Genomic DNA, 25,806 nt, shown 5'->3' on the forward strand with positions numbered 1-25,806 from the left:
CTAACTCTCTTTTGAATATATCCAACCAACTGGACTCAATAACTTTCTGTGGTAGAGAATTCCACAGATTCACCACTCTCTGGGTGAAGAAGTTTCTCCTCATCTCGATCCTAAATGGCTTACCCCTTATCCTTAGACTGTGACCCCTGGTTCTGGACTTCCCCAACATCAGGAACATTTTTCCTGCATCTAACCTGCCCAATCCCGTCAGAATTTTATGCGTTTCTATGAGATCCCCTCTCTTATATGAATGGGTTATCATATGAAGAAAGGTTGAGCAGGTTGGGCCTATACTCATTGGAGTTTAGATGAATGAGAGGTGATCTTACTGAAACATAAAATTCTGAGGGGGCTTGACAGGGTAGATGCAAAGAGGATATTTCACCTCATGGGGGATTAGTTTCAGAATAAGGGGTCACCCATTTAAAACAGAAATTAGGAAGAATTTCTTCTCCCAGAGGGTCGTGAATCTTTGGAATTCTCTGCCCCAGAGAGCTGTGGAGGCTGGGCCTTTGAATATATTTGAAGGTGGAGATGGACAGATTTTTTTATGATAACAGTGTCAAGGGTTATGGGGAGCGGGCGGGGAAGTAGAGTTGAGGCCAGGATCAGATCAGTCATGATCTTATTGAATGGTGGAGCAGGCTCGAGGGGCCAAATGACCAACTCCTGCTACTATTTCTTATGTTATGTTCTTATGTTCAATTCAGGGTCATCACATACTATTTGTCCTCAGTGGCCATGTACACAAGAGGTTGTAATAGCGTGGTAGATTGTGGGTGGCTTAATGCAATAAACAGGTAGCTACTAATTGGGTTAAGACTGCTCAAGCTCATTTCACACTAGAGTCTTACAACTAGCAAGGAGGAAGCTATGCTGGACTATAACACTGATCCCAGGAGAAAAAAACACAGTTTCTTTAACCTACAACACAATATTGTCTTAACTGTGGAAAAAGCATGTTGTTATCTTATTAATTGTGCAGCACTATAACTTTAGAATCACATTAAAATAAAAACTTAACATGCAAGGGTCACACATACCTGTTTAAGAAAGCATTTCCAAAGGAATTCAGTTTTCGGAAGGGTTTTTTGGGATCGACTACAAGTGCATTTCCAGGAATGATCCCTTCCTCTGCTCCATGCATCACAGCAATGAAGGAATCTGTTGTTGGTTCAGGTCCAATCCTCATCCCTGGGAAGTCCTGTTCCAGTAGGTATCTAACAGTATCAGAAAAACGTTAATTAGACCAGAGATACTGCCACACAACACATCAGCAAGAAAACAGCTCCCCTCTGACACTACTACTGAACACAGCAGAGACTTGATTTAAAAAAAAAATAGTACCCTGCACAACTTTGAAAACTTCTAATTCTAATGTTGACACAGGCCTAGTGGGAGTGGTATTGAAACTTGCAAATTATATTAAAATAGGAGGCATAGTTAATTATTTCAAAGACCAAAGGAAGCTGCAAAAGGATATTGATAAGATGGGGGAATGGGCTAAAGTGACAGATGGAATTCAATGTTAGTAAAAGCAGTAATTAGTGTGAATGATAGTAGGCTCAGTGGTGTGGAAGACAGGGGCATTTAGAGGTACCCGTTTACAGGACATTAAAAGCACCACCTACGATTGATATGGTTGTAAAAGAAAAAAGCTAACTGAATTCTAGTTATCATAAAGGTATGTTTTTTTTTAAAATATTTGTTCCTGGGATGTGAGCGCTGCTGGCAAGGCCAGCATTTATTGTCCATCCCTAATTTCCTTCGAGACGCTGCCTCTTGAACCGCTGCAGTCCTTGTGGTGAAGGTACTCCCAGAGCTGTTAGGGAGGGTTTTCCAGGATTTTGACTTAGTGACGATGAAGGAACGGCGATATATTTCCAAGTCAGGATGGTGTGTAACTTGGAGGGGAACTTGGAGGTGATGGTGTTCCCACGTGCCTGCTGCCCTTGTCCTTCTAGGTCAGTGGTGGGCAAAATACAGCCCGCGGGTCATATCCAGCCCGCCGAGTCCTGCTGGATGGGACAGAAATAGAACGTGAACCGGAGCTCGAGCTGTACATTAGTCTATCCACTTTTACTTCTCATGGGTCAGACAGAGACCCAAACTGCAGCCAAGGAAAACACATAGTAACACGTCTTTCAAATTCATAATTCGCAAAAGCGATTCTTCCTGGCCTGATCTTAAATGGTGGACATCCATACCCAGAATGCACGGCAAACTAGAATACTCCCTATCTATTTTAGAGTGGAGTCATGACTGCTCATCTCCACGAATCTTTTACCAAAGAAAGTGACCGGCACTGCATCTTTCCTCTCCCGGTACCCAGAGTACGATGGCAGGGGAGTTCCCATCTGGCACCAATTGGGACAGCATTAGTAATCTGTGCAGAAGGTCATAAGGATGACAGAGGTGGAAAATTGTTGCAGACACAGGCTCTGGAGAGTACAGTTCTGCTTCACAGCACTGATTTACATAGACCAGAAGATGCCACAATATTTTCAACTTTTATCTGAGATTCATTTCTAAGCAGTATCAAATACATGTGTATGTATGACAGCATCTGACGACTATCTGAATTTACGGTTATGCAATGTTTATCTTTATGCAATGCTCCCTCTAACTTTTTTCTCGCACGCGGTCCCTTTAAATTTACTGCACGCCCAGCCACTCTGTAGCCGCACATGCGCAGTATCTCTTCCAGTGGCAGGAGCAGCCTGCGAGGGACCGCGTGATTGTTGCACAATCCTGCAGCCACGCACCTAAGGGGGAACATTGGTGGGCGGCCCTCAACTGATCCGCAAAACTTATTAAGTGGTCCTCCAGCCCAAATAATTGCCCATCCCTGTTCTAGGTGGTACAGGTCGCGAGTTTGGGAGGTGCTACCCAAGAAGCCTTGGCGAATTGGTGCAGTACACACTGCAGCCACGATATGCTGGTGGTGGAAGGAGTGAATGTTTAAGGTGATGGATGGGTTGACGATCAAGCGGGCTGCTTTGTCCTGGATGGTGTCGAGCTTCTTGAGCGTTGTTGGAGCTGCACTCGTTCAGGCAAGTGGAGAGCATTCCATCACACTCCTGACTTAGTGCCTTGTAGATGGTGGAAAGGCTCGAGTCTGGAGGACACCCAACCTCTGACCTGTTCTTGTTGCCACAGTATTTATGTGGCTGGTCCAGTTAAGTTTCTGGTCAATGGTGACCCCAGAATGTTGATGGTGGGGGATTCGGCGATGGTTATGCTGTTGAATGTCAAGGGAGGGGTGGTTAGACTCTCTCTGGTTGGAGATGTACATTGTCTGGCACTTGTGTGGCGCAAATGTTACTTTCCACTTATCAGCCCAAGCCTCAATGCTGTCCAGGTCTTTCTGGGACTGGATGCAATGATATAAAAGCCAAACAGCAAGTATGAGCCTATATAAAAACCTTAAACCTCAGCTTGAGTAGTGTGTGCAGCATCGGGCTCCATACTATAGGAAGGATACTGAGGCTTTAGGGAGGATGCTGCCTGGTATGAGGAAATACAAATACCCAAGACAGACTTGAAAAAATAATTTCTCGTTAGAATAATGCAGACTACGGAGCAATACAAGTGATTAAAATTATCAAAAAGGGTGGAAGTTAATAGAAAGTTAATTATTATCTGAATGGTGACAGATTAGGAAAAGGGGAGGTGCAACAAGACCTGGGTGTCATGGTACATCAGTCATTGAAGGTTGGCATGCAGGTACAGCAGGCGGTTAAGAAAGCAAATGGCATGTTGGCCTTCATAGCGAGGGGATTTGAGTACAGGGGCAGGGAGGTGTTGCTACAGTTGTACAGGGCATTGGTGAGGCCACACCTGGAGTATTGTGTACAGTTTCGGTCTCCTAACTTGAGGAAACACATTCTTGCTATTGAGGGAGTGCAGCGAAGATTCACCAGACTGATTCCCGGGATGGTGGAACTGACCTATCAAGAAAGAATGGATCAACTGGGCTTGTATTCACTGGAGTTCAGAAGAATGAGAGTGGACCTCATAGAAACATTTAAAATTCTCACGGGTTTGGACAGGTTAGATGCAGAAAGAATGTTCCCAATGTTGGGGAAGTCCAGAACCAGGGGTCACAGTCTAAGGATAAGGGGTAAGCCATTTAGGACCGAGATGAGGAGAAACTTCTTCACCCAGAGAGTGGTGAACCTGTGGAATTCTCTACCACAGAAAGTAGTTGAGGCCAATTCACTAAATATATTCAAAAGGGAGTTAGATGAAGTCCTTACTACTCAGGGGATCAAGGGGTATGGCGAGAAAGCAGGAAGGGGGTACTGAAGTTGCATGTTCAGCCATGAACTCATTGAATGGCAGTGCAGGCTGGAAGGGCTGAATGGCCTACTCCTGTACCTATTTTCTATGTTTCTATGGTAGAAGCAGACTGTTTCCAGTAGAGGGGCCACAGATACAAGATTAAATTGAAGACATTTACAACTGTGGGCAGGAGGAACTTCCACACAGAGTTGTGAGGCTGTGGGATTCACTTTCAGTGTTAGTGGTTGAGGGAGAAACCACTTCAACATTCTAGATGAGATTGGATATGTGAATGAAAGAAAAGGGAATAAATGGACCTGGGAACAAGGTGGGTAATGTGACCAGGACTATTTGCTCATGTGGTGGGTAAACACAGACACCGACTGGTTGGGCCAAATGGTGTGACGTGTTGTAATTTCTGTATATTTCTATGCAATTGAAATTAGCTACAGGTCAACACGTAATAAGGAATCCCAAGATTCCCATTGGCTGTAACAGTGCCCCAAAGGGACACTTTCTGCAGCTCTACTTGGTTACCAATCTTCTGAAAGAACTATCACACAATCATCCAGCGCAGCATTACTCAGCGAGTCCAATCTATCACTGATATCTCTTCAAATTACCCACGGCAGTACCATGTCTGGTTTCTGATCCACTTTTGATTGAGCTCCAAAGTTTCTTTTTCTGGTGGTGGCTCAAGTAGCCCTCGATGTTGTCCTTTCACTCTCCCAACTCCATAAGTTAATTTAGATCAAATGGTCAGAAAGGCTCAAGGGAAGGAGACAAAACTTATAGAAAAGTGGGTGAACAGTGGAGATCCCACAGACTGGGAGCGATTATAAAGAACAGCAAAGTGATACAGATAATGTGAGAAGAGCTACAAAAAGAGAATAGAAACATAGAAACATAGAAAATAGGTGCAGGAGTAGGCCATTCGGCCCTTCTAGCCTGCACCGCCATTCAATGAGTTCATGGCTGAACATTCAACTTCAGTACCCCATTCCTGCTTTCTCGCCATACCCCTTGATCCCCCTAGCAGTAAGGACCTCATCTAACTCCTTTTTGAATATATTTAGTGAATTGGCCTCAACAACTTTCTGTGGTAGAGAATTCCACAGGTTCACCACTCTCTGGGTGAAGAAGTTCCTCCGCATCTCGGTCCTAAATGGCTTACCCCTTATCCTTAGACTGTGACCCCTGGTTCTGGACTTCCCCAACATTGGGAACATTCTTCCTGCATCTAACCTGTCTAACCCCGTCAGAATTTTATATGTTTCTAGGAGGTCCCCTCTCATTCTTCTGAACTCCAGTGAATACAAGCCCAGTTGATCCAGTCTTTCTTGATAGGTCAGTCCCGCCATCCCGGGAATCAGTCTGGTGAACCTTCGCTGCACTCCCACAATAGCAAGAATGTCCTTCCTCAGGTTAGGAGACCAAAACTGTACACAATACTCCAGGTGTGGCCTCACCAATGCCCTGTACAACTGTAGCAACACCTCCCTGCCCCTGTACTCAAATCCCCTTGCTATGAAGGCCAACATGCCATTTGCTTTCTTAACCGCCTGCTGCACCTGCATGCCAACCTTCAATGACTGACGTACCATGACACCCAGGTCTCTTTGCACCTCCCCTTTTCCTAATCTGTCACCATTCAGATAATAGTCTGTCTCTCTGTTTTTACCACCAAAGTGGATAACCTCACATTTATCCACATTATACTTCATCTGCCATGCATTTGCCCACTCACCTAACCTATCCAAGTCGCTCTGCAGCCTCACAGCATCCTCCTCGCAGCTCACACTGCCACCCAACTTAGTGTCATCCGCAAATTTGGAGATACTACATTTAATCCCCTCATCTAAATCATTAATGTACAGTGTAAACAGCTGGGGCCCCAGCACAGAACCTTGCGGTACCCCACTAGTCACTGCCTGCCATTCTGAAAAGTACCCATTTACTCCTACTCTTTGCTTCCTGTCTGACAACCAGTTCTCAATCCATGTCAGTACACTACCCCCAATCCCATGTGCTCTAACTTTGCACATCAATCTCTTGTGTGGGTCCTTGTCGAGCGCCTTCTGAAAGTCCAAATATACCACATCAACTGGTTCTCCCTTATCCACTCTACTGGAAACATCCTCAAAAAATTCCAGAAGATTTGTCAAGCATGATTTCCCTTTCACAAATCCATGCTGACTTGGACCTATCATGTCACCTCTTTCCAAATGCACTGCTATGACATCCTTAATAATTGATTCCATCATTTTACCCACTACCGATGTCAGGCTGACCGGTCTATAATTCCCTGTTTTCTCTCTCCCTCCTTTTTTAAAAAGTGGGGTTACATTGGCTACCCTCCACTCCATAGGAACTGATCCAGAGTCAATGGAATGTTGGAAAATGACTGTCAACGCATCCACTATTTCCAAGGCCACCTCCTTAAGTACTCTGGGATGCAGTCCATCAGGCCCTGGGGATTTATCGGCCTTCAATCCCATCAATTTCCCCAACACAATTTCCCGGCTAATAAGGATTTCCCTCAGTTCCTCCTCCTTACTAGACCCCCCGACCCCTTTTATAACCGGAAGGTTGTTCGTGTCCTCCTTCGTGAATACCGAACCAAAGTACTTGTTCAATTGGTACTTGAGCAAATGTGAGAAAAAACTTGCAAGGGATATCAAAGAAACACTTTTACAAATATATTGAGAAAGAAGGTGGGTAAGAGTAATGGGCCCTGTAATGACAGACACAGGCGATATTATAATTGTAAATCAAGATAGGGAAGACTTACTAACAGCCACTTTGTATTAGTCTTCCCAGTAGAGGATAAGGTTAAAATACCAGAGACAAGGAAAACTAAAAATAAATCATGGGGAGAAACTAACTAGGTTAAATACAAGTTAAGAAATGGTGATGAGAAACTAATGTTATTAAAGGTAGACAAATCTCCAGGGGCCAATGGTTTCCATCCTTGGATATTCAAAGGTGGTGAGGAGATTGTGGATATGTTTGTCATGATCTTCCAAAGCTCTCTCGATTTGTCAATGTCACTCACTATTTAAGAAGGGCAAGAGAAATAAACAAGGAAATGATAGGTCTATTAGTCTAACGTCAGTGTGGGGAAGTTACTAGTAACTGTTATTAGGGACAGAATTCTTGAGCACTTGGACAAATATGAGTTGATCGAGAGCCAGCATGGATTTGTAAAGGGTAAGTCATGTCTAACGAACAGAGTTGAATCTTTTGAGGAGGTAACGAACGTGATAGTTAAGAGAACATCTGTGGATGTTATTTCTAAGGATTTCCAGAAGGCATTCGACAAGGTTCCACTTAAGAGACTTAAAAATGAAACTGCATGGAATTAAGTCATCCTCAACTCTGAGGGACTGCTGAAAAGAATGGAATCGGAGGCAACCTATTGGATCAGATAGGAAATTGGTTAGGAGGACGGGAGCAGAAAGATGCAAAGAGAAATTGATAGATTAAGTGGGTAAAACTGTGGCAGATGGCATCCATGGTGGGAAAGTGTGAGATGATCCACTTTGGACCCAAGATAATTTTCTAAATTAATAACTGTTGATGAGCAGAGATTTAGGGGTCCAAGTCATTGAAAGCTAGTGGACATGTACAAATAATAATGAAAAAGGCTAATGGAAAGTTGGCCTTTATCTTGATGGCTGGAATACAAAGGGGTGGAAGCTATGTTACAGATGTACAGAGCCCATCTGGATACTGCGTTCAGTTCTGTGCACACCACACCTCAGAAAGGATACATTAACCTTGGAGGGGGTACAGCATAGATTGACCAGAATACTGGGGATAAATTATGAGGGCAGGTTGCATAGACTATGCTTGTATTCCTTGAATGTAGAGGATTAAGGGGCGATCCAATTGAGATGTTTAATGATTATAGGATTTGATAGGGCAGATGGAGAGAAACTATTTCCTGTGGCGGGGGAGTTCAGAACAAGGGGACATAACCTTAAAATTAGAGCCAGGCCGAAAAAGGTTGAGGTCAGAAAGCACTTCTTCACACAAAGGGTAGTAGAAATCTAGAACTCTTTCCCCCTTACCAATACTTCGGTTCTGTCTCCAATACTTCGGTTCTATCTTCACGAAGGAAGACACATAAAGGACTGAGGGTTTAATGAAAAGGAAGAACTGAAGGATATCCTTATTAGACGGGAAATTGTGTTCGGGAAATTGATGGGATTGAAGGCCGATAAATCCCCGGGGCCTGGTAGTCTGCATCCCAGAGTACTTAAGGAAGTGGCCCTAGAAATAGTGTATGCATTGGTGATCATTTTCCAACAGTCTATCAACTCTGGATCAGTTCCTATGGACTGGAGGGTAGCTAATGTAACACCACTTTTTAAAAAGGGAGGGAGAGAGAAAGCAGGTAATTATAGACCAGTTAGCCTGACATCAGTAGTGGGGAAAATGTTGGAATCAATTATTAAAGATGAAATAGCAGCGCATTTGGAAAGCAGTGACAGGATCAGTCCAAGTCAGCATGGATTTATGAAAGGGAAATCATGTCTTCTGGCATTTTTTGAGGATGTAACTAGTAGAGCGGACAAGGGAGAACCACTGGATGTGGTGTATTTGAACTTTCAAAAGGCTTTTGACAAGGTCCCACACAAGAGATTGGTGTGCAAAATCAAAGCACATGGTATTGGGGGTAATATACTGACGTGGATAGAGAACTGGTTGGCAGACAGGAAGCAGAGAGTCAGGATAAACGGGCCCTTTTCAGAATGGCAGGCAGTGACTAGTGGGGGGACCCCAGCTCTTTATAATATACATCAGTGATTTGGATGAAGGAATTGAGTGCAATATCTCCAAATTTGCAGATGACACTAAACTGGTTGGCGGTGAGAGCTGTGAAGGGGACGCTAAGAGGCTGCAGGGTGACTTCGACAGGTTAGATGAGTGGGCAAGTGCATGGCAGATGCAGTACAATGTGGATAAATGTGAAGTTATCCACTTTGGGGGCAAAAACACGAAGATAGATTATCTGAAAGGCGGCAGATTAGGAAAAGGGGAGGTGCAACGAGACCTGGGTGTCATGGTTCATCAGTCATTGAAAGTTGGCATACAGGTACAGCAGGCGGTGAAGGCAGCAAATGCTATGTTGGCCTTCATAGCTAGGGGAGTTGAGTATAGGAGCAGGGAGGTCTTACTGCAGTTGTACAGGGCCTTGGTGAGGCCTCACTTGGATTATTGTGTTCAGTTTTGGTCTCCTAATCTGAGGAAGGACGTTCTTGCTATTGAGGGAATGCAGCGAAGGTTCACCAGACTGATTCCAGGGATGGCTGGATTGACATATGAGGAGAGACTGGATCAACTGGGCCTTTATAAATTGGAGTTTAGAAGGATAAGAGGGGATCTCATGGAAACACAAGATTCTGATGGGACGGGACAGGTTAGATGTGGGTAGAATGTTCCCGATGTTGGGGAAATCCAGAACCAGGGACAGTCTTAGGATAAGGGGTAGGCCATTTAGGACTGAGTTAAGGAAAAACTTCTTCACTCGGAGAGTTGTTAACCTGTGGAATTCCCTGCCGCAGAGAGTTGTTGAAGGCGGTTCATTGGATATATTCAAGAGAGAGTTAGATATGGCCCTTACGGCTAAGGGGATCAAGGGGTATGGAGAGAAAGCAGGAAAGGGGTACTGAGGGAATGATCAGCCATGATCTTATTGAATGGTGGTGCAGGCTCGAAGAGCCGAATGGTCTACTCCTGCACCTATTTTCTATGTTTCTACCACCCCCCCCCCCCACACAAAAAAAGGCTGAGGGTCGTCAACTGAAAATTTCAAAATGCAGATCGATAGATTTTTGTTAGGCAAGATATTAAGGGTTACAGAACCAAGGTGGGTAGATGGGGTTAAGATACAGATTAGCTGTGAGCTAATTGAATGGCGGAACAGGCTCGAGGCTGAATGGCTTAATCTTATTCCTAAAACACTATCTACCCAGTTCTTATTGATTGGAGGTTCACAGGACAAAAAAATTAATGGAATTAAATTAGTCAGAGACTACAAATACAGCTAATGTTGAAAACATTAATGATTTTTTGGCACAGGAATTAAGATGACAGTGTATGATGACAGAAGTTATTTAGACCGACTCTTCCCCTTCTAATTAGACCAATCCACATTATTAAAAATCTTGTGCCAGTGAGAGGTAGCACTGTTGTTAAAATGTTATAGAACCCTTTCGACCCAACGGATTGGAGAACTTCCAATGACAACATATTGAACTTTGCTAACCAGCAGCAGCGTTGAGAGAAGAACCTATTCCATGTTTATAGTGCAGAACTGATTCCACTGGAAACAGGTCCTTTATGGAATAAGTCTCTGAAATGTCTCCCATTGCATTGTTGATGAATTCCAGGCACGAGCAGCAACTGCACAGTTGGAATCACATTTTTAAAGCAACTGCACATTTGTGACTTCAAGCTTCTGGCTGTGGATCTCTCAGTCTTGGGTCAGACTTGGAGATTAGGAATAAAAACACAGATTATGAAGCAGAACAAAATGGCACCACTGTGCCTCTAAGGATGTGGGAAGAAGCCAGTGTCTTTTACTGGGTCTCCATGGCACTCAAGCCGAGACAGTCTCGAGCATAAAATCGGAACCACTCAAATCTAGAGCAGTATGAGAGAGTTAATGCAGTTAAATTTTAGCACCACAAGCAGTGCCATTTGATGGTAAATTTGGGAAAATCACATGCAAATCTGCAGGTCTGCAAAATAAAAAGCAGTCACATGCCAATGTGCAAAACAGAATTCAATAGCTTAATCACAAGACCAAGCAGAAAGTTTTCAAATGTTTTAAAATATTAAGTAATTTTCTGTATAAAGAGCTGTACAGGTGATCTCTTTAAAACCTATTTCTTTGGCCAAGCTTTTTGTAACTCCCCCTAATAGTGGGGGTTTGGGCTAATCATTTTAGGAATCCATTGCATTGAATTCTACTGAGGTAGATATGAGACAATATATACAATTCACTGATAAATTTGTCCCTGTATGATTTTCAAGATTAAAGTGCATATTAAGTCATGTATCTGTTGAAAAGCTGACTTGAAAATAGGATACAAGGATAAAGGGAATCCGACAACAATCAAAAAATGCCCAGCAGACATCCCAACGTATGTCCGTCCTGACTGTCATTAAAAACACCCAAGAAACTCCGTGAACAATTTCTCATTTTAAATGTTTTTCCTTGGATGCCTGTCATTTTGAGGGGGGGGGGGGGGATTTTCCAATTAATGAGAGTCTCTAAAGTTCAGATACATAGTTTAAAAGAGCTGCTTTGAGTCTGCATGCCGTTGCAGTCTCTGGCCAGTGAGGTGCTGCACAGCAATTCATTTCGCCCATTACGTCTCATGCACACAACACATTTCCTGCAATTACTGACACTTGCTTCCTGTAATAATTTCCCCATCAGACTTTCTTGATAACAGCAAGATTGTAAATAAACATTCATTTCATGAGATGCTAGCTCATTGCTGCAGCAGCTGCGTTATCCTGTTTCCTAAAGTCCACCAGTGTCATAGAATCATAGACATTTACAGCACGAAAGGACGACCATTTAGGTCCATCGTGTCCGCGCGGCCAACAAAGAGCCTAATCCCACTTTCCAGCTCTTGGTCCGTAGCCCTGCAGGTTACGGCACTTCAAGTGCACATCCAAGTACTTTTTAAATGTGGTGAGGCTTTCTGCCTCTACCACCCTTTCAGGCAGAGAGTTCAAGACCCCCACCACCCTCTGGGTGAAAAAGTTTCCCCTCAAATCCCCTCTAAACCTCTACCAATTACTTTAAATCTACGCCCCCTGGTTGTTCACCCATCTGCTAAAGGAAATAGGTCCTGCCTATCCACTATCTAGGCCCTTCATAATGTTATACACCTCAATAAAGATCTGCCCTCAGTCTCCTCTGTTCCAAAGAAAACAAACCCAGCCTATCCAATCCTTCCTCATAGCTAAAATTCTCCAGTCCAGACAACATCCTCGTAAATCTCCTCTGTACCCGCTAGTGCAAAAAACTATATTTTTTTTAAACACAGGTTGGACCTCTCGTCCTGTGGTCGGAACCTGACCGGTGCCAAAACAGAGAATTTCCCAAACCACGGGAGGTCTCGCCTAGCCTAACCGGCACCCGTTGAGTGGCCAGGCTCCTGTGTGTGTTTGCGTGCTGGCAGCCTGCGAGCGGCTCCCTCAGCACACGCCCACATACTCACTGACTGACAGACTGCCGCTCCAGCCAATTGCCGCACACACTCACTGACTGCCACTCCCAGCCAATCGCCGCACGCACACCGTGGCAAACAACTGAGCCCTCTTTCTGAAACACCGTTTAAAGTTACAGACCCCGGTACAGCCCCCAGCCAGCACTTTGCACACTCAGATTACACAGATAACACACTGCAACACTCACTGAAATAGCACACATAACTTCAGACTGGAAAACTCAGATTGCATTTCAAACTCACAGGCTGCGAAACTCGGAGAGAAAACGAGGCCCGTGTAGAAATCTCCCAGCCACATTTATTCATTAATGTGCTTCGGTTGTGGTTTGGTGCTTTTAAAAAAAAAAAATAATAAACCCTGCTCTCCCTCTGGTCCAACTAATGCTGAGCCATGGATGTTTCCAGAACCGATGGATGTGGTGTATTTAGATTTCCAAAAGGCACTCGATAAGTGCCACACAAAAGGTTACTGCAGAAGATAAAGGTACGCGGAGTCAGAGGAAATGTATTAGCATGGATAGAGAATTGGCTGGCGAACAGAAAGCAGAGAGTCGGGATAAATCGGTCCTTTTCGGGTTGGAAATCGGTGGTGAGTGGTGTGCCACAGGGATCGATGCTGGGACCACAACTGTTTACAATATACATAGATGACCTGGAAGAGGGGACAGAGTGTAGTGTAACAAAATTTTCAGATGACACAAAGATTAGTGAGAAAGCAGGTTGTGTTGAGGACAGAGAGGCTGCAAAGAGATTTAAATAGGTTAAGCGAATGGGCTAAGGTTTGGCAATGTCGGAAAATGTGAGGTCATCCACCTTGGGAAAAAAAAACAGTAAAAGGGAATATTATTTGAATGGGGAGAAATTACAACATGCTGCGGTGCAGAGGGACCTGGGGGTCCTTGTGCATGGATCCCAAAAAGTTAGTTTGCAGGTAATCAGGAAGGCGAATGGAATGTTGGCCTTCATTGCGAGAGGGATGGAGTACAAAAGCAGGGAGGTCCTGCTGCAACTGTACAGGGTATTGTTGAGGCCGCATCTGGAGTACTGCGTGCAGTTTTGGTCACCTTACTTAAGGAAGGATATACTAGCTTTGGAGGGGGTACAGAGACGATTCACTAGGCTGATTCCGGAGGTGAGGGGGTTACCTTATGATGATAGATCGAGTAGACTGGGTCTTTACACGTTGGGAGTTCAGAAAGATGAGGAGTGATCTTATAGAAACATTTAAAATAATGAAAGGCATAGACAAGATAGAGGCAGAGAGATTGTTTCCACTGGTCAGGGAGACTAGAACTAGGGGGCACAGCCTCAAAATACGGGGGAGCCAATTTAAAACCGAGTTGAGAAGGAATTTCTTCTCCCAGAGGGTTGTGAATCTGTGGAATTCTCTGCCCAGGGAAGCAGTTGAGGCTAGCTCATTGAATGTATTCAAATCACAGATAGATAGATTTTTAAACCAATAAGGGAATTAAGGGTTACGGGGAGCGGGCGGGTAAGTGGAGCTGAGTCCACGGCCAGATCAGCCATGATCTTGTTGAATGGCGGAGCAGGCTCGAGGGGTGAGATGGCCTACTCCTGTTCCTAATTCTTATGTTATGTCCTTATGTTGAGAGAGATTCAACCTGTATTAAAATATATATCACCTCAGCAGCTCAAACACATTTTATAATCAGCACTTTTCCCCAGTTTAAATTCACAGAACTCTTGAATTGGATCAGTCTGGCTCAGACTTTCAGACAGACAGGTGCTGCCCTTTCATTCTCTGCCAACCTACCCCTCCTCTCATGGAAATTAATAATTTAAATGTTCATTGTTTGCACCCCTTGGTAAAATCAGTAGCTTCACCATGAACTTTTCTTCCACCCTACTTTCCTCCTTCAGAAATCAGGATTTTCTCCAGTTCTTCCCTTTTTCACTGAATAGGTTTGTCCCAACCTCTCCTAAACCATTTTCCTGATCAGTCATGTCACTACCCATGAATTTGCTAGAATTCTTTGAGGATGTAACGAACAGGGTGGATAAGGGGGACCAGTGGATGTGGTGTATTTGGACTTCCAGAAGGCATTTGACAAGGTGCCATATAAAAGGTTACTGCACAAGATAAAAGTTCACGGGGTTGGGGGTAATATATTAGCACGGAGAGAGGATTGGCTAATTAACAGAAAACAGAGTCGGGATAAATAGTTCATTCTCTAGTTGGCAATCAGCAACCATTGGGGTGTCGCAGGGATCAGTGCTGGGACCCCAACTATTTACAGTCTATATTAACGACTTGGAAGGGGGAACTGAGTGGAACACAGCCAAGTTTGCTGACGATATAAAGATGAGAGGAAAAGCAATGAGTGAGGAGGACAAAAAATCTGCAAAAGGACATAGACAGGCTAAGTGAGTGGGCAAAAATTTGGCAGATGGATTATAATGTTGGAAAGTGTGAGGTCATGCACTTTGGCAGATAAAAATCAAAGAGCAAATTATTATTTAAATGGAGAAAGATTACAAAGTGCTGCAGTACAGCAGGACCTGGGGGTACTTATGCATGAAACACAAAAGGTTAGTATGCAGGTACAGCAAGTGATCAGGAAGGCCAATGGTATCTTGGCCTTTATTGCAAAGGGGATGGAGTATAAAAGCAGGGAAGTCTTGCTACAGTTGTTCAGGGTGAGGCCACACCTCGAATACTGTGTCCAGTATTGGTTTCTATATTTACGAAAGGATATACTTGCTCTGGAGGCAGTTTAGAGAAGGTTCACTCGGTTAATTCCGGAGATGAGGGGGTTGACTTATGAGAATAGGCTGAGGAGGTTGGGCATCTACTCATTGGAATTCAGAAGAATGAGGGGTGATCTTATCAAAGCATTTAAGATTATGAGAGGACTTGATGGGGTGGATGCAGAGAAGATGTTTCCACTGATGGGGGAGACTAGAACTAGAGGGCATGATCTTAGAATAAGGGACTGCCCATTTAAAACTGAGACGAGGAGGAATTTCTTCAGGGTTGTAAATCTGTGGAATTCGCTGCCTCAGAGAGCTGTGGAAGCTGGGACATTGGATAAATTTAAGACAGAAATAGACAGTTTTTTAACCGATAAAGGAATAAGGGGTTATGGGGAGCGGGCAGGAAAGTGGACCCGAGTCCATGATCGGATCAGCCATGATCATATTAAATGGCGGAGCAGGCTCGAGTGGCCATAAGGCTTATTCTTGCTCCTATTTCTTATGTTCTTATGTGCACCATCATAGTAGATTGACTGGCACATGGGTTAAAAAGACTGCTCCTCAGCCTCTATGTCTGTAGCACTTTCAGTAAATAGAATGATAAAGTTTAACTCTGTTTCTCTCTACAGCTGCTGCCCAGTCAGCTGGGTGTTTCCAGCATTTTGTTGCAATTTCAGATTTCCAGCATCCACGGCATTTTACTGTTACGTATGTAGAGTGGAACATTACTGTACCAGCTTTCTAAACCATTCAAACCTTGACTTGGATTAGTATCTGGCTTAGAATTTGGGTTCAGGTCTAAAATAAATGTACTTGCTTCAATGCACAGTGACTGTTCCAGAGACTCAGTAAAACTCGGAAAGGGCTATCTTTGGAAGCCATATGCTTCCTAGGAAACTGCTCTGGAGGGCTGTCCATTAAAATAATTTCCTAAATTTAATCTGAAGTTATATAAAAATAGCAAACCACTATCCCTGTGTAAATGAAATGAAGCATCTCAATGTTTGGTTTCTCACTCAGTTCTCTAACCGTGGGACACTGATGCATTGTACAACAGTTACATATACATAAAGATGCCAAAGTATAGTAAATACAGGCCAAACATATCTAGAATGCACCTTTGATCCACTACAGTACTCTCCTCCAGAATATGACAAGAACATGCTGCTTCTGCCTCCCTCCTTTCCACTAAGAAAGTATAGCTGGAGCAATCTTTCTAGTTCAACAAAAACACGAATTAAGTGGACCAACTAGACAACTGATGCCTTGCTTACATGGCAAACTAAAAAACTCCCAACTTAATCCCAGGTACCAGTCTAAATGCTGGAACTTTAGCTGAAATTAGTTGCATTAAGTTGGTAGTGTTGATACTGGACAATGGGAAAAAAACAAAAGCAAAAGAAACATCAGCCTGTTTGGAACTGCCAAATTGCTGTGTGACGTCAAAAGGTTTCATGATAATCCTTTTAAACTTATTAGTTCTGGAATTTTCCAACCTCCACCATTTACATGAACCTAGAATTCTTAAAGATGGCATGCTCCCTTGGCACTGTACTGTGTGTCAGCCTAGATTTATGTGCTCAAGTCCCTTTGTGTGTGTCTTGAACCCACAACCTTCTGATTCAGAGGCAAGTGTGCTGTCCACTGAGCTACAGCTGACACTAATGACATTAATAGAACATAACATGGGGATTAACAATTATTTCAATTCTCATTCGACAGACAATTTCCATAAAGAAGCCATGCCTTTTATGATTCTAAAATGGTCGGTGTTTTCTGCCCTATAAAAAGTCTTGCATTTATATAGTGCCTTTCGCGATCACCGGACGTCTCAAAGAGCTTTACAGCCAATGAAGTACTTTTGGAGTGTAGTCACTGTTGTAATGTGGGAAAAGCATCAGCCAATTTGCGCACAGCAAGCTCCCACAAAGCACAATGTGATGATGACCAGATAATCTGTTTTTGTTATGTTGATTGAGGGATAAATATTGGCCAGGACACCGGGGATAACTCCCCTGCTCTTCTTTGAAACAGTGCCATGGGATCTTTTATGCCCACCTGAGGGGGCAGGCGGGGCCTCGGTTTAACGTCTCATCTGAAGGACGGCACCTCCGACAGTCCCTTTGAGTGTGTCTTGAACCCACAACCTTCTGATTCAGAGGCAAGTGTGCTGTCCACTGAGCTACAGCTGACACGAATGACATTAATAGAACATAACATGGGGATTAACAATTATTTCAATTGTGGTACTTTTACTGAATGTAACACTGTTGTGCTTCACTCACATTTACAACAACCTCAGATATTAATTGACACTGAGCCAAAGAAAGACATTAAGAGGCGTGATGAAAAGCTTGATCGAAGAGGTGTGTCTTAAAGGAGAGGGACGTGGAGCGGTTTAGAGAGGGAATTCCAGAGCTTATGGCCTAGAGGGCTAAAGGAATGGCCGCCAATGGAGGAGAGAAGGGAGGGGGGAATCCCAAGAATCCAAAGTTGTAGTAACAGTTTGTCATGTGTGTAGGGTTGGAAGAGATTAGATAGATAGGGAGGGCTGAGATTATGATGGGATCTGAACACGAGGATGAGAACTTTAAATTGGAGGCGTAGGGGGACCAATAGTCAATGTCATTGGCGAGGACAGGGGCAATGGCTGAGTGCGAGTTGGTGCGGATTAGGATACAGGCAGCAGAGCTTTGGATGAGCTGAAATTTATGGAGGGGAGGCCAGCCAACAGAGCAGTGCAATAGTCGAGTTTGGAGGTGATAAAGCCATGGGTCAGGGTTTCGGCAGCAAATGGACTGAGGCAAGGATGGAGAAGGACGATGCTACAGATGTGGAAGTAGGCGGTCTTAGAAATGGACAGGATGTAAAAATGGAAGCTCAGCTCAGGGTATTTACTACAGATACATTGAAAATATTGCACAGATCTAGTGATTCAACTGATTACAAAATCAGATACAATAATAAAACTAATTAAGGCTAACCTCTCAGTTCAAGAGCCATCAACAGCTCTTCTACAGCTGTTGGAGCAATTTCTTACAACTGAACAAAGTTTGCGGCACCACAACAACTTACATTTATGTAGCAGCATTAACGTAGAGTTGGAGGAGCACAGCGATCTTTTAGAGGGGCAGGGCTGGAGAAGGTTAGAGAGATAGGGAGTGGCAAGGCAGTGGAGGGATTTTAAAAATTGAGGTGTTGCCAGACCAGGAGCCAATGTAGGTCAGCGAGCACAGGGATGATGGGTGAACAGGACTTGGTGCGAGTTAGGATACAAGTAACAGAGTTTTGGATAAGCTGAAGTTTACGGAGAGTGCAAGGTCAGAGGCCGGCCAGAAGAGCATTACAATAGTTGAGTCTAGAGGTATCAAAGGCATGGATGAGGGTTTCAGCAGCAGATGAGCTGAGGCAGGGGCAGAGACAGGCGATGTTAGAGGTGGAAGTAGATGTTCTTGGTGATAGAACGGAAATGGAATTGGAAGCAAATTTCAAGGTTCGAATAGGATGGCAAGTTTGCGACCGGACTTGTTCAGCCACAGGCAAAGGACAGGACACAGGATGGAGTCAGTTGGCAGAGAACAGTTAGTGGCCAGAGAAGAGAGTTTGTGGCAGGGACTAAAGACGATTGCTTCAGTCTTCCCAATATTTAGTTGGAGGAAATTTCTGCTCATCCAGTACTGGACGTCTGACAAGCCGAATTAACAAATTAGAGATAATGGAGGCGTCAAGAGAGGTGTTGATGAGGTAGAGCTGTCAGCATACACGTGGGATCTGAAGTTTTGTTTTCAGATGATGTTGCTGAGGGGCAGCATGTAGATGAGAAATAGGAAGGGGCTAAGGATAGATCCTTGGGGGACACCAGAGGTACTGGAGCAGAGGGGGAAGAGAAGCCATTGTAGGCGATTCTCTGGCTACAATTGGATAGATAGGACTGGAACCAGGCGAGTGCAGTCCCACCCAGCTGGATGACAGAGAGAGGCAAGGCATTTGACGTGGTCTGGTCAACCACGTCAAAGGCTGCAGACAGATCGAGAAGGATAAGGAGGGATAGTACATCATCATAAGCAGTCCCTCAAAATCAAGGAAGACTTGCTGCCACTCAAAGTGAGTTCTCAGGTGACTGTACAGTCCAATATGAGAATTACAGTCTCTGTCACAGGTGAGACAGATAGTGGTTGAAGGAAAGGGTGGGTGGGGAGTCTGGTTTGCTGCATGCTCCTTCTGCTGCCTGCGCTTGTTTTCTGCATCTCTCTGCAGCGAGATTCGAAGTGCTCAGCGCCCTCCTGGAGGATGCTCTTCCTCCACTTCGGGCGGTCTTGGGCCAGGGACTCCCAGATGTCAGTCGGGATGTTGCACTTTATCAAGGAAGCTTTGAGGGTGTCCTTGAATCGTTTTTTCTGCCCACCGGGGGATCGCTTGCCATGTAGGAACTCCGAGTAGAGCGCTTGCTTTGGGAGTTTCGAGTTGGGCATGCGGACGATGTGGCCCGCCCAACAGAGCTAGTCGAGTATAGTCAGTGCTTCAATGCTGGGCTGATAGAGAACACGGACGTTGGTGCATCTATCCTCCCAGTGGATTTGCAGGATCTTGCGGAGGCATCGCAGGTGGTACTTCTCCAGTGCTTTTAAGGTGTCTATATATGGTCCATGTCTCGAAGCCACATAAGAGGGCTGATATCACTACAGCCCTGGTGCCAGATTTGAGGTCCTGGTCTTCAAACACTCTTCCTCAGGAGACCGAAGGCTGTGCTGGCACACTGGAGGTGGTATAGGACCTCGTTGTTGATGTCTGCCCTTGCCGATAGTAGGCTCCTGAGATATGGAAAATGGTCCACGTTGTCCAAGGCCTCGTCATGGATTTTGTCACATAGGAAGTAATTTATGACTTTGATAAGGACCGCCTCAGTGCTGTGGGAGGGGCAGAAACCTGATTGGAGAAGTTCAAACATGTAGTTGTAGGACAGATGGGCACAGATCTGGGAGACGACAACATGTTCAAGAACTTGAGGAAAGGGAGGTTGGAGATGGGCCGGTACATTGCAAGGACAGAGGGATCAAGGCTGGGTTTTTTGAAGAGGGGGTGATTATGAAGGGAGGGGGACAGTACCAGAGGAGAGGGAACTGTTAATAGCATCAGCAAACATGGGGACCGGGAAGGAAAGACAAGTGGTTTTGTCGGAAATAAGGTTGAGGGAGCAGGAGGTGGGTCTCATGGACAAGATGATCTCAGAGGGGGCCATGAGGGGAGTTGGAGAGAAACCAGCAGGTCGTGACTTAACATAAGAAATAGGAGCAGGAGTCGGTCATATGGCCCCTCTAACCTGCTCCGCCATTTAATAAGATCATGGCTGATCCGATCACGGACTGAGGTCCACTTCCCCGCCCGCTCCCCATAACCCCTTATCGGTTAAGAAACTGAATAAATTTAAGACAGAAATAGACAATGTACCAGCTTCCACAGCTCTGAGGCAGCAAATTCCACAAATTTACAACCCTCAGAAGAAATTTCTCATCAGTTTTAAGTGGGCGACCCCTTATTCTAAGATCATGCCCCTTAGTTCTAATCTCCCCCATCAGTGGAAACATCCTCTCTGCATCCACCTTGTCAAGCCCCCTCATAATCTTATACATTTTGATAAGATCACCTCTCATTCTTCTGAATGCCAATGAGTAGAGGCCTAACCTACTCAACCTTTCCTCATAAGTCAACCCCCTCATCTCCGAAATCAACTGAGTGAATCTTCTCTGAACTGTCTCCAAAGCAAGTATATCCTTTCGTAAATATGGAAACCAAAACTGCACGCAGTATTCCAGGTGTGGCCTCACCAATACCTTAGATAGTTGTAGCAAGACTTCACTGCTTTTATACTCCATCCCCTTTGCAATAAAGGCCAAGATACTATTGGCCTTCCTGATCACTTGCTATACCTGCAAACTAACCTTTTGTTTCATGCACAAGTACCCCCAGGTCCCATTGTACTGCAGCACTTTGCAATCTTTCTCCATTTAAATAATAACTTGCTCTTTGATTTTTATCTGCCAAAGTGCATGACTTCACACTTTCCAACATTATACTCCATCTGCCAAATTTTTGCCCACTCACTTAGCCTGTCTATGCCCTTCTGCAGATTTTGTGTCCCCTCTTCACACATTGCTTTTCCTCCCATCTTTGTATCATCAGCAAACTTGGCTATGTTACACTTAGTCCCTTCTTCCAAGTCGTTAATATAGATTGTAAATAGTTGGGGTCCAGCACTGATCCCTGCAGCACCCCACTAGTTACTGGTTGCCAACCAGAGAATGAACCATTTATCCCGACTCTCTGTTCTCTGTTAGTTAGCCACTCCTCCATCCATGCTAATATATTACCCCCAACCCCTTGTGCCGTAACCTTTTATGTGGCAGCTTGTCAAATGTCTTCTGGAAGTCCAAATCCACTGGTTCCCCTTGATCCACCCTGTTAGTTACATCCTCAAAAAACTCCAGCAAATGTGTCAAACATGACTTCCCCTTCATAAATCCATGCTGACTCTGCCTGACCGAATTTTGCTTTTCCAAATGTCCTGCTACTGCTGCTTTAATAAATGGACTCCAACATTTTCCCAACCACAGATGTTAGACTAACTGGTCTATACTTTCTTGCTTTTTGTCTGCCTCCTTTTTTAAATAGGGGCGTTACATTTGCAGTTTTCCAATCTACTGGTACCTCCCCAGAATCCAGGAAATTTTGGTAAATTACAACCAATGCATCCACAATCCCTGCCGCTACTTCTCTTAAGACCCTAGGATGCAAGCCATCAGGTCCAGGGGATTTATCTGCCTTTAGCCCCATTATCTTACTGAGTACCACCTCCTTAATGATTGTGTTAAGTTCCTCCCCCCCATAGCCCCTTGACTATCCACGTTGGGATATTTTGAGTGTCCTCTACCGTAAAGACTGATACAAAATATTTGTTCAGAGTTTCTGCCATCTCCATGTCCCCCATTACTAATTCCCCGGTCTCGTCCTCTAAGGGACCAACAGTTACTTTAGCCACTTTTCCTTTTTATATACCTACAGAAACTCTTGCTATCTGTTTTTATATTTTGCGCTAGTTTACTTTCATAGGGTCCAAGTTTCCACATGATGTGCGCCTGATTTTTTTTTTTTTTTTTTTTTTTTTTTTTTTTTTTAAGGAGCAACTGGTGGAGAACGGACTATCTTAGAAATCGTAATTCTCCACATTTTTTTTTCTGCAGTTCTAGTCAGGTAGAACAGTTCTACTTTAGAACAGAATTTTTTCTTCAAAAGGGGGCGTGTCCGGCCACTGACACCTGATTTGAAAGTTTCCACAGTGAAAACGTACTCCAAACTAAAGTAGAATGGAGCAAGTGAAGATTTTTGTAGAACTGAAAAAACCTGTTCTACACATTAAAAAATCAGGCGCAGGTTACAAATTAGGCGTCCAGAACGAGGTGGGGGGGGGGAAGGAAACTCATTAAATTCGACAATAAATCCTTTTTTATACTTATACAGATATTATACAAATAAATCCAACCTGATTAAACATTTATAAGCAAAGAAAAGATTAAATAAACCATCTTCCTACCTGTGTGAAAGTGCTTCAGGCACGGAGAATGCTGCAGTCAGCCTGAGGCGCCCGTTCTTTCCCGCGGAGGGGAGGGGGGGGGTAGGAGGGGAGAGGAGGCGCCCGTTCTTCCCGCGCGCAGGGGGGGGGGGGGGGGGCGTTCTTCCCGTGGCGGGGTGGGGGGAAGGAGACAGTGAGAAGGCTACAAGTGCTGATGGCAATGTGCTTTTATTAAAAAAAAAATTTCAAAAATTAAACAGCTACAAAGAACTACAAAAATGGCCGAGTGCCAATGTTTTTTTCACACTGAGCATGCGCGAACGCTCCAACGCGCACACGCAGCATTGCCGGCAGGAAAAAAACTAATTTAAATAGTACCCACTCCCTCCCACTTACAAAATTGGCGCGAGTGTAGGCTCCGCCCCCCCCGGGCACCGTGCCAGGCAGACAAGGAGCTGCAGAACGTTCCAGAATCGCGAGGTTTTTTTAGGCGCCGTTTTAGGCGCGAAAAACGGGCGCCCAGCTCTGAGGGGCGCCTATTTTTTATCGTGTGGAAACTTGGGCCCATAGTCTTTTCTTGTGCCTAAAGCTCAAAGTGCAGAGTTTTACATGCAACACAAACCAATGTTTGAAATTCTATAGCCTGAGCAGCCTTCAGAATCCAGTAACTAATTTGTAGATAGTCTTTGCTTCTAACTGAATTTCTTTGAAGGACAAATGCAGGGAAGTTTTAAGCTATCGCTAACCCAAAAACACAACGGAATAAACAGCGTGGCCTTCAAACAGTCCATGGCCACAACGACAATATACATAATTCCCAATTCAGAATTGAAGAATTTCAGGCAACTTGCAAAAATGAGGTCAAGGGAGCATCTCTGATCCATTTTCTCCACTAAAAAAAAGCAGCTGAAAATTGTGTGTCAGAATGCATAGACTTAGACAGCCTAATATGGGGTGAAGTTCAAAGCATTAGTCACCACTTCAGCAGCATTCCCTTTGACTAGAAGGTATGAGAGTGGCTTATTCCAAAGCTGCAACAAGTTAACTGACCCCAGCCAGAGAAGCAGCTGGGTGGCTACGTTTGGCCTCAGTGCCCTGAGAAGTGTGGCAGGGGAAAGCAGTGGTGTCCCTGGACCCGATCACTATCTAGCGAGTCTTGCTGCAAAGTACATTATGTGGGCGTTAGCCAAACAATGCTACTGTAACCAACCTGTGAATCACAACACCAGCACCCACCCGATCGCACTGATGTGGAGGCTCCACATCATACCAGCTCACTGAAATACTATCCACTCTGCAATAAACACCAAAAATATTCAATATGCAACTCGTCTAATAGTTGAGTGGGGCATGCCGAGAATATTTCTGGTTAACTGGTATTCAAGTGGCAATCAGATAGCAATTCCGAGGCCACACCTCAGTGCCCAAAGCAAGAAATGAACTCAAACTATAAGCAACATTTGCCTGCAAATTGCTATCTATTTTTACCTATCTCAGCACAGAACATTAACCAATGGGACAGTATTTTTTAGCCTCCCACAATGATTTCCCCGAGGTACTGATTCTCAACCTCACTCCCATAGTACCTCAAGTATAAAACTAACAACAACGTATTTATATGGTGGCTTTAACGCAGTAAAACATCCCAAGGCACTTCACAGGAGCATTATCAAACATAATTTCACACCCAACCACATGAGATATTCGGGAGATGGCCAAAAGCTTGGTCAAAGAGGTAGGTTTTAAGGAGTGTCTAAAAGGAGGAAAGAGAGGCAGAGGGGTTTAGGGAGGGGCTCCAGAGTTTTGGATGACCTCAAGTTTACGTAGGGTAGAATGTGGAATAGTCAAGTCGAGGTTAAAAAAAGGCATGGATGAGGGTTTCAGCAGCAGATGAGGCAGGGGGTGCCGTTGAGCGATGTTACGGAAATTGGCGGTGGTGGTGATGGCAGATTAAAATTCTGCTAAAATGTGCAGCTTGCCAGAGAAACCCAACTGCATTAGAATATAACATTAAAAACTAGGAGCAGGAGTAGGTCATTTGGCCCCTTGAGCCTGCTCCGTCATTCAATAAAATTATGGCTGATCTGATCATGGCTCAGCTCCACTTCCCTGCCCGCTCCCCATAACCCCTTACTCCCTTATCGCTCAAAAATCTGTCTTACATTTATTCAATGTCCCAGCCTCCACAGCTCTCTGGGGCAGAGAATTCCATAGATTTACAGCCCTCATCTCAGTTTTAAATGGGCGACCCCTTATTCTGAGACTATGTCCCTTAGTTTAGTTTCCCCCACGAGTGGAAATTTCTCCTCTGCATCCACATCTTCGAGCCCCCTCATTATCTTATAAGTTTCAATAAGATCACCTCTCATTCTTCTGAACTCCAATGTGTATAGGCCCAACCTATCCTCATAAATCAACCCCCTCATCTCCGGAATCAACCTAGTGAACCTTCTCTGAACAGCCTCCGATGCCAATATATCCTTCCTTAAATACTGAGACCAAAACTGTACGCAGTACTCCAGGTGTGACCTCACCAATACCCTGTACAGCTGTAGCAGGACTTCTCTGCTTTTATACTCCATCCCCCTTTCAATAAAGGCCAACATTCCATTTGCCTTCCTGATTACTTGCTGTACCTGCATACTCACTTTTTGCATTTCATGCACAAATAAAATCTACATGAGAACTAATTTCATATCAAATTTGGATGTTATGCAAACTAGGAGGAACACATGAATCAGATTTGGGTTTTTTTTTTTTAAATATAAAATACTAAACTATTTCCTTCGACAGTGTTCACAGGGAAGCAAAACCAAGCACCATGGTTGGTCAGTCGAGCAAAATTAAGGGTCAGGAGTATTTGTAGTTAAATAGAAAACCTTACAGCAGCCATAAATTGCAACACGGTCCCTGCTGTGGGGTGCACTGTGTCAAATACTGGAACACGAATTCCAAGCTTTAAAATTACTAAAGTATATGAATTGG

The 25,806-nt window shown here is 44.3% G+C and overlaps 1 protein-coding gene across 5 annotated transcripts in view; it reads right to left on the reverse strand.

Annotated features, from left to right (window-relative positions):
- The window catches only part of LOC139263109 (EH domain-containing protein 1-like), a 119,388-nt gene that overhangs the window by 89,783 nt on the left and 3,799 nt on the right, over positions 1-25,806 (reverse strand). For all 5 annotated transcript variants that reach the window (XR_011593044.1, XR_011593043.1, XM_070878658.1 and 2 more), the window contains exon 2: positions 1,044-1,220. Coding sequence is in view for 3 of the 5 variants with exons in the window: in XM_070878658.1 (XP_070734759.1) it covers positions 1,044-1,220 (177 nt within the window). In the remaining 2 variants the exon portion in view is untranslated. The remainder of the gene's footprint in view (positions 1-1,043; positions 1,221-25,806) is intronic.

The sequence above is a fragment of the Pristiophorus japonicus genome, chromosome 4, assembly GCF_044704955.1.
Source record: "Pristiophorus japonicus isolate sPriJap1 chromosome 4, sPriJap1.hap1, whole genome shotgun sequence".
NCBI classification, from domain to species: Eukaryota; Metazoa; Chordata; class Chondrichthyes; family Pristiophoridae; genus Pristiophorus; species Pristiophorus japonicus.